The sequence below is a fragment of the Pyxicephalus adspersus genome, chromosome 6 (genome assembly GCF_032062135.1).
Source record: "Pyxicephalus adspersus chromosome 6, UCB_Pads_2.0, whole genome shotgun sequence".
Lineage (NCBI taxonomy): Eukaryota > Metazoa > Chordata > Amphibia > Anura > Pyxicephalidae > Pyxicephalus > Pyxicephalus adspersus.
The window spans coordinates 93,281,620-93,291,246 of NC_092863.1; the positions used below are offsets into that span (position 1 = coordinate 93,281,620).

The 9,627-nt window shown below is 38.8% G+C and overlaps 1 protein-coding gene across 3 annotated transcripts in view; it reads left to right on the forward strand.

Annotated features, from left to right (window-relative positions):
• Positions 1–6,079: 6,079 nt before the first annotated feature.
• LOC140334320 (oncostatin-M-specific receptor subunit beta-like) overlaps positions 6,080–9,627 on the forward strand; it is a 41,413-nt gene continuing 37,865 nt past the window's right edge. The window contains exons 1-2 of one of the 3 annotated variants that reach the window (XM_072416620.1): positions 6,080–6,249; positions 6,487–6,631. In XM_072416620.1, the coding sequence (XP_072272721.1) occupies positions 6,629–6,631 (3 nt within the window). In that variant the 5' untranslated portion in view covers positions 6,080–6,249; positions 6,487–6,628. The remainder of the gene's footprint in view (positions 6,250–6,486; positions 6,632–9,627) is intronic. The other 2 variants (XM_072416621.1, XM_072416622.1) reach the window with 2 other exon arrangements.

Sequence of the window (9,627 nt, forward strand, 5' to 3'; positions counted from 1 at the left end):
GAACTCGCCCAATCTTCCATTGCAGGTCTGAGCCTCCAAAGACACAACCCACCCACCGCCCTGAGCCTGCGATACATACAGGGGACATGGTCCGCAGCTTTGGCTAGTGCACCCCCCCAGTGTGGTCCACGGACCACAGGTTGGGGACCCCTACCTACATGACATTATCCCTTTGATGCAGCTAAACAGAAATTGTAGTACGTGTGATCAAAATTCTTTAAATAAGCTGAGCATACAGTTTAATAGGACTGTGCCAAAGATTTATTCATGACTATCAGTTCTCACAACACAATTAGGAATCAAATCTCTTCTATAATGTGTGGTGATTAGCCAAGTAGGAAGCCATATTCTTGAATTTTCCTCCTACTGACCCTCATTTGAGATTCATCAATACATGGGGTGAACAGTTTAACCAAAACAACCGTCAAACTGATGTCAAATGCATGCTTTATTTCCCTATTAAAGTCCATCAATAAAGTAATCTAAAACATGACCCATAAAAGCATACTATTTATGTTCGTAGGGTTCGGGCTTGGTGCTCTTTGCACCAGGTTGTCTGTCTCTGTTTTATCCTTGTATAAATGAAGATTCAGTATACCAGCTTTCCCTTAAACCAACTCAGGGAAGTTACAGTAACAGCGATTGATGAGTCACAGAGCTGTTGATTCAGTTCTGCAGTGATTTTGGTTGTTGGACTTGCATGGCATTCACCACATTTGGCAGCCAGCCTACAAAATGTCCACCTATCCCATCCTGTGCCTTTGGCTTTTTTTGCTCTTTTTCTCTTGCCCTTCTATCTGTGACCTTGTGTTGTTTCTATCATTTTGTCTATAGTTTTTACATGAATATGAAAAGTGTACATGAAATGTCTTTGCACTTTGTAATCTCGAATTTCCTCTAAAAGATTATTAGAAAGTTATTTCAAGGGTTCCTTTGTAAAGATTTATTTTAACTTTCTGTCGTGTCTCTAGAACAGTGTTGGCAATTGAAGAAATACTGTTTGTCACACTTACCTCTTCCTTTCATAGGCATCTCTTTTCTGCGCATGTGGGCAGTTCTGACTCTGGGCGTGCCTGCACGCCCAAGTTTTATCAGTTTCCCATCTCGCTTGCCAATCAGGAAATAGCCTCTTAAACATTCCTGGCTATTTAGCTAGCTCTGAGACAGCACTCAGTGTTTGTACAACATGTCTCCACTAGTGTAAAGCCCCCTAGCTCTGCTGAGCATTTCCTGTACACCTGTTGGTTAATTCAGTGTTTTCACTGTCCAGCTTCTGTGTTAACCCCTTGTTGCCAAATTTGTGTTTCCAGCCGATTCCCTTGTGCTTTTCCAGTGTTCCTCTCTGTCTGTGGATATCCCTGAGTCACCTGTGCCTCCTGTTGCTTTCAGTGTCTCCTGTGTTCCCTGTGTCTGCAGTGGCCCCTGTGTCAGTGGTGTCTATTTCCTGGATCCTTGGTATTTGACCCCTGGCTTGTGACCTGACCTCTATTGCTTGTTGCCTCCCATGACCCTGGCCTTCCTTGATGATTCTTCTGCATTTTGATTATGTACCATGTATCCTCCTGCCTACTCTTGTGTGCCCAAGGACCGCAACCTGGCAGTAACCAGCAGCTCAACGTCCTCACCACTAGAGGCTCTGGAGAAGACCTGGTTACTGCTTAGACTCTGTGTCTTGGCACTTCTTAGGGCTCACACTATTTCTGTGCAAGCCGTAGCGCCCCCTAGTGCCCCTGTCTCCCCAAGTGTCATACTGTTTATCGAAATATGTTTGGATGTTTGGATGGTATTTTGGGTGCATTCACAAATGTGGCTCAGAAGCTTTTGAAGACAAAGGAATAAAATAAATGAATTATTGGAGTGCCATGAACAATTTAAAAACACAGTCTAAGTGCCAGTTAATCACATGAAAATTCTTTATAGGCATTCTACATGTGTTCTCTTTGACTCCCATTGTAACATAAACATGGATCAAAAGCTAAAAATAGGCACAGGGGAAGTTTTTTTAAATGCACCACCAGAAAATCATCACCATCTGAACATCAAAATGAATTGTCCCAATGCAGTGTATGGGGATTGCTCATCTGGGTGTTGACAGGCTTCTCAAAAGCTTAAAAATTCCATCTCTAAATGCCAGCAAGGTCTATTCCATTTCAACTGTGCTCTGGGGTTACATTTTGTTGTGTTAATAATATTACATAGTTTTTTATAGCTCAAACATATTATGCAGCGCTGTACAAAGTCTATTTTCATGTCACTAGCTGTCCTATAGTCATAGCTGTACCATAGTCATATGTTTTTCATACAGTCTACAATTTTAGGGGGAAGCCAATTAACCTAACTCAGGGGTCTGCAACCTGCGGCTCCGGAGCCGCATGCGGCTTTTCAGCCTCCTTGTTGTGGCTCCCTTCGGCTGCCGCGGGGAGATCTCTGATGGGGGATCCCCTTCCTCCCAAGACACTTCGGAGGAGGGGGATTCCCTATCCGGTGTTCTAATGAAAAAAATCTACCAGTGAAATAAATCTACCACGGGGCGTGTACAAATGGGTGTGTACAATGACATCACCCTCCTTTGAACCCCAATTCCTCTGGAATGGGGAGATGTACAAAACCAAAAATGTAGGTGCAAGTGGGGGACACCTGTGACTAACACCCCCTAAAATTTAATTGTTAGGCTATCATTAGAATATAAAGAACTCTGCCCATCAAAAAAATCTACCGTTACACATTGCTGGAGGCACCTGAACCCCAATTTCTCTGGAACAGGAAGGGGGTACAGGTGAACAAAATTAGAGGTGCAAGTGGGGGACACCTGTGGCTAAAACCTGTTAAAAACTCCACCCATCAAAAAACCCCTACCCTGTTACACATTGTTGGAGGCTTCTAGCACCTAAACCCCAATTTATCTGGAAACGGGGGTACAGGTGAAAAAAATTTAAGGTGCAAGTACGGGACACCTGTGTCTAACAGCTCCTAAAAATTCATAAAAACTCTGCCTATCAAAAAAATCTACCCTGTTACACATTGCTTGAAGCATCTAGCATCTGAACCCCAATTTCTCTGGAACGGGGGGGAGGCGGTACAGGTGACCAAAATAGAGGTGCAAGTGGGGGACACTTATGGCTAACACCACCTACAATTGAATCGCTAAGGCATCGTCAGAAAGTAAAGAACTCTGCCCATCAAAATAATCTACCCTGTTACACATTGCTGGAGGCTTCTAGCACCTGAACCCCAATTACTCAAGATTGGGGGGTACAGGTGAACAAAATTAAAGCTGCAAATGAGGGACACCTGTGGCTAACACCCCTTAAAATTTCATCGCTAAGGCATCGTCAGAACATAAAGAACTCTGCCCATCAAAAAAATCTACCCTGTTACGTTAGAAGCCTCCAGCTAATATAACAGGATGATACGTTAGAAGCTGGAGGCTTCTAGGGGCATAGTTCAGTGTTTAATTTATTTCAAAGTAGGCCTACACATGCACACTTGTTGTAACAGGTAAAATTAAAAAAATATTAAAACTTTTAAAAGTTTATAAACTGTGTTATGTTTTGCGGCTCCAGACTATTTTTCTTTAGTGGAAGAGGAGGCAAAATGGCTCCTTTGATAGTAAAGGTTGCTGACCCCTGACCTAACTGCAGGTTTTTGGAATGTGGGAGGAAACCAGAGTACCCAGAGGAAACCCTTGCAAACACAGGGGGTACCTGCAAACTCCATGCAAATAGTGTCCTGGTCAAGATTAAAACTTGGGCCAGATAACTGTTATGTGACAAACAATATTGGGCCTGATTTACTAAAGCTCTCCAAGGCTGCAGAAGATACACTTTCATCAGTGAAGCTGGGTGATCCAGCAAACCTGGAATGGATCTGGTTGAGGATTTAATACATTTGCTAGCAAATAGCAAATGACTTTGAAATCCATTCCAGGTTTGCTGGATCACCCAGCTTTACTGATGAAAGTGTATCCTCTCCAGCCTTTGAGTGAAGAACCTGCAGTGATGTACTTTCTAGTAGGCAGCCATCATCTTTCCTTTCTCTGATTTCTTATGTATTGCTTACAAATATTAATTATTTAACTTGTTCAAAAATGTAGTCAAACAACAACATCACTGCTTATCATCATTTGGTTCCTTTCCTCTTAAGCTGTTTCCCCATTGGGTGCAGCTGGAATGCCCCTCCATTTGTGCTCGGAGGTTTCTCTGTAATGAAGTCATGAACTGCAGGTTCCTCACTCCGTCCCTTTGCTGGTTGGCTACCATAACATCTAGGGTATGTCATAGAATATTTGGAAAGGGGAAAGCAACAAAAAATATATCCTGAAGAAGCAGACTGGAGTTCCGCGAAACGTGTCAAGATTATTACATCATGTAGAGACCCCTGTTTATGTAGAATTACACACCATAACAGTGGAAATGTTTTTTATGTTGGTTTTAAAATGTTCAGAAAAGAAATAATACCATCCTCATTTGATGTTTTAAAAAAATTGGTAAAAATTAGTTTATAATTGATGTGATTGATTATTACCTCCCACACATGCCCCCTGCTTTCTATGTATTGTAATTGATATAAGGCATGTGGTAGTTACTGATTTGATTAACCAGATGAAGAAACAATATCCATAAATATTTAGATTAAAAACACAGCCCACTCCTCATCTTCTTCATCACCACTTGCAAACAGATGTTTTTGAACTTATATTACAGAATGCTTTTAATGGAATAATAAGAAGACCAAAGGGTAGCAAATAAGTTCATTGTTAGGGCTTAGATTCTCTTTAATTATGGAGTGTATGAAATGTGTACAGGGAAGAGCTAGCCTGGGATCATGCCAGTGACCAGACATCATGTAAAGATTATTATTATTATTATTATTATTATTAATAATAATAAACAGGATTTATATAGCGCCGACATATTACGCAGCGCTGTACATTAAATAGGGATTGCAAATGACAGACTAATGACAGACAGATACAGGAGGAGAGGACCCTGCCCCGAAGAGCTTACTTCACCATTCAGATATTAATAAGAGACACAACCTGATCATTACATAGATAACTGTTTCCTATTTGATCACAACTTCCGACAGAGAGAATCATCAACTTGCTTTGCAAAACATTTAACTAAATGCTGAAAGCAGCCACGAAAGCTCAAAGTTTTTACATAAAACCCTGTCCTCTACTGTCCTTCTTTGGATGTGCTAAAGGCCTCAGGGGCTCTAAAACATTGACACAAGTCATACTTACTAGTGATAGCTAATGTCAGTATTGTCCAAGAGCAGTCAAATGTTTTCAAGACCCCATTCCCAGCACCCCCAATTTAAACCCCCTGCTACTACATTCATCTTCTGATAGTGAGAACAAATAGTTGCTACTTATGAATAAGGAAAACATGGGACTCCCTCCCTTTTCTCTTCTTATAAGGTCAATGGTTCTTGGCAGTGGTGGATAGAGCCAACAGTGGGGCCTTATGCAAACTGCTTGGGGTCCCCATGCCAAACTCACTTGGTGCCACTTTGAGGGCCTCTTTTGGCTGAGGAAAGTCCAGGGCCTTTGCGCAGCGGCACTTTGCATCCCCATATGTCTGCCCCTGCTCTTCTCTAACCTCAAAGTTCCCAGTCCTCCATTTCATGCTGTAGTGTGGACTGACTTCCATTTAGCCCTTTATTCTGTGCAATTCTTCCACGACTGGTCTTAGTAGTAATATACGTTTTATTAGAAAAGTGCCTTGCTGCAAATACTGGATCTGCACTGAAATCCAGGTTTCATTCAATGCAGCGATAATGACAACACTGTGTGTTCTATGACATGTTCTCTTTATACTATAAGGATCACACACTAACACACATTACAGTATATTCCCACAGGGTTAGGTTTACAGGAATCAGATTAGCAGTACATACACCGGTCTGTAAATTGGTATTCAAGAGTTAAGAGAAGTGACTCTACAAGCCCTAACCTGTTGACACAAGTGAAAAAAAATTGAATCCATTTTTCCCTTTAAATGTTGCCTTGTGTATACAGCCAAGTGATTCAGCACGGCCTTCCTGTAAATCCTCCCACTCCTACAGCTTTTTTTTTTTTTTTGGGATATGGCAGATCCTTGGTGAGGATGGAGAAACGACGTATAAGTCTGAAAACTACTAAAGGTTCTGTAGCTGTAAAACTGTGAATCTTCACAAACCAGAACTTTCTTATACTTGCTCCTTATAACATTGGAATTTGTTTGGAACCCAGGAAGTATAACAAAAGTGAGTAGAACAAATCCTACATTGTCTACGGTCTGTGTGCTGTGTACGGCTGTGTAAACGCTAATAGCAAACGTTAACGCTTACCATGTTTATCTGTCACGTTGCTTTTAATAGTTGTGAACCTGAATGACTTATGCTGAGTGAGCTGGGACCTGTCTGCTGTCAGGGGCTGAGAACCTGCAGATCCTTACTGGGGCCCCTTTCTAATGAACATGGGAAATTTATTCTTCATTTTAGATTGCTGAACTATACAGGAAATAGGAAAAGTGAAAACAGCCAGTGATGAAGATGACCACTTGAGTGTATTTTCCTGCTGACTTGGATCTCAAATCTTTGGAAAGGAAAGATATAACAGTGTGATCTCAAAGAAAAGAAAAGTATGGTACATTTCCGTATCCTAACTTTAATATTTTAACACTATTAGACACACATGTGTGCACAGATTGAGTAACTGTGAATCTCATTTATAGTATGCCGCATGTCCATTGCAAGAAAAACTTGTATTCCCATTTTTTAGGGGTCCATATTATTGGTTGAGAAATAGGGTAATTAACTTTGCATTTCAATTTTGCAAAACAAAAACAACAAAGAGCAATATATATACAGTATATATTATTTTTTATTTAAACAAACATATGACAAAGTATATATTAAATATTATATATAGTATATATTATTATATGATTATAATTATTAATATATTATATATATATACAGTATATATTATTTTTTATTATATTATTATATATTATATATAGTATATATTATTATATTATATGTATACAGTATATATTATTATTTTTTATTATTATTATTATTATTATATTATTATATATAGTATATATTATTATATATATACAGTATATATTATTTTTTATTTAAACAAACATATGGCGAAGTATATATTATTGTATTATTCTGCAGCAAGCATGAGACATCGGCAGGAAGATTTGCAATACTTGCTAAGCTGTGACAGGCATGCATATTTGGGGGGACACTATGGTTTGCCCATATACTACCAAATACATACATATATATATATCTAAATATATTTATTTATATATATATATATATATATATATATATATATATATATATATATATATATATATATTATTGGCAGCCTATTTAAAGAAATGCTTTGGGGTTTTGGGACAATTTTATTTTTCTAGTTTTAAAATATATTAATAAGGTGAATATAGCTGTATTGGTACACTTTCAACTTAAAAAAAGTTGAATACTGTCCATGATGTTTTTTTTATTTTGCAGTAGTACCGGTAGTTACATTTTTAGGACAAGGTTTGTACCAGAGAAGAAATGGGGGTGAATCACAAAAGCTTGTCCTGAAGAAAAGGAAAATACATTTATATATATATACAGTATATATATATATAGATATATATTGTATATAAACTTTTATAGACTAGATATAAAGTTGAACTGAAGTAGTATAGGACCCCCAAAGATTGTCCTTCTTAATTTGAAAAAAGTGTTTTCTTTGGTTTAGGTTGAGGTATAAAACTATTTTCAGTTATAGTAGTAATTGGTATTGTACTTGCTCACCAGTTGTAGACTGGTAAGTGGTGGGGCAGTTGTTGGGGTTACTGGGTCCAGACAGCTGGGCAAAAATGAAAGTGGGGACAGCAGCAAACTCCAGCAGATAAGGAGACGTAGGCAAAGAAAGACATCTGGAAGGTAGAGGTGGAAAGAGGAATACTGGTCAGAGTGCAAAGCAGCAGAATCAGCTGAATTAAAGATCCCTCCTGGGCTAGAAGACTCCAGTGGGTAAAGGGGAGATTTGCAGTGATTGCAAAGCCCACTGGCCAAGGGGGGAGGATACCCAACAGAAAGCAGGGGACCCCTCGCTCAGACCTGACCTTTATCAGCAGACCTAGGAAGTGGGACACCTATGCATTATTGGACTCCATAACTTTGCCATAAAAAAGAGAAATTTTTCTCAACTGTGTATTGTTTGCAATTACTGTAACTCCAGCCAAAGTTTACATTTTTGGATAAAATATGGAAACTTTGGCGTTTTATTGAGACCTAGAGTGTTATGAAAACTTATGTTTTTTTACTGGCGAGATTTCCTCTGACTTCTTATCAGGACAGGAAGTGATGGGGAAACTTTGTAACTCCCTGCTTCTGACCCTCAGTCACTGATAACATTTTAGTCTGGCTTCACCTTATTGTTGCTCCTTGTTTTTGTGTATAGTCACACAGCTCTCCTGCGGACATGTATAGCAGCGGCCTGGACTTGTGTGCATTATGTCATTTCATTTGTTCCTTTGCTTGATCCAGCTAGAGCCCTCCAAATCTGTGCATTGCAAAATCCTTTTCAATTGTTTGCTGATTGCATCATTGCAGATTCTTTTACATAGGAGGCTTTTACAGTAGCATTTTCACAGAATGGAAATAGCCTTTTGTACCAAATAAAACCTTCTCTATATATATTTGATTCCAAATAACTAAGGAATCTATTTATAAAGTAGTGAATCTGACATTCACTAAACATTCCCTGGTGGAGAATCTACCAGGCCCATGTGTTTTAGTGGCAGTTATTAATTCTCCTCTAGGAAATGTTTTAATGTCAGATTCACTGCATTACATTTATATATATTTACATTTATATATTGATCTGTGTCCCAGCTGGGTGGATTTATCCTTTCTATTAGTCCTGTCTTTGTTACCACCAAAACAGAAATCTTTCAATGGGACATCTGTTTGAGTGACAGACAATTAGGAAAAAGTTTCCCTCACTTTGCAGAAGTTTTCATCCTATTGTGTCTACACGACATGCAATAATGGAATATTGTGAAGAAATTACAGATGAAACAAATAAAAAAAAAACTGGCAGGAGATGAAAGCATTCCCAACTTCAGAGTTATTCCCTTCTAAAGCCTTTAGACCGGTGGCCGTGGTCTTGGACCTCATCCATTGGTCTTAGACTTCTTGTTTATAATAAACAATCAAAATTAAATATAAAAACTAAACAGGGAATTCGATTGGTTGAGGAGTAATTGCTCCAGTTTTGCTTTTTGTTGTTGCTTCTGATTTCTTTTTTTTAGCTTTCATTACATTGAAATTATATTACTCTTTATTCTTTGCTCTAATGCTTTATTATTCTTAGTGCTGTTACCTTCCCCTTAGATTTAAAAAAGAATGTGTCTCTTCCTTGGTTCTGAAAATATAGATGTTACCACTATCATTATCCAAAGTTTCCTTCTAGTCCTGTCTCTTTAGAGGTGTGGGAAGAGTTGGATGGTATGCTGGATAAAGTACCAGATATAGTGCTCTGATTACGGTGGTATGCTGGATATAAAGCTGGATATGGTGTGTTGGATATAGTGATGGATATGGTGTGTTGGATATAGGTAT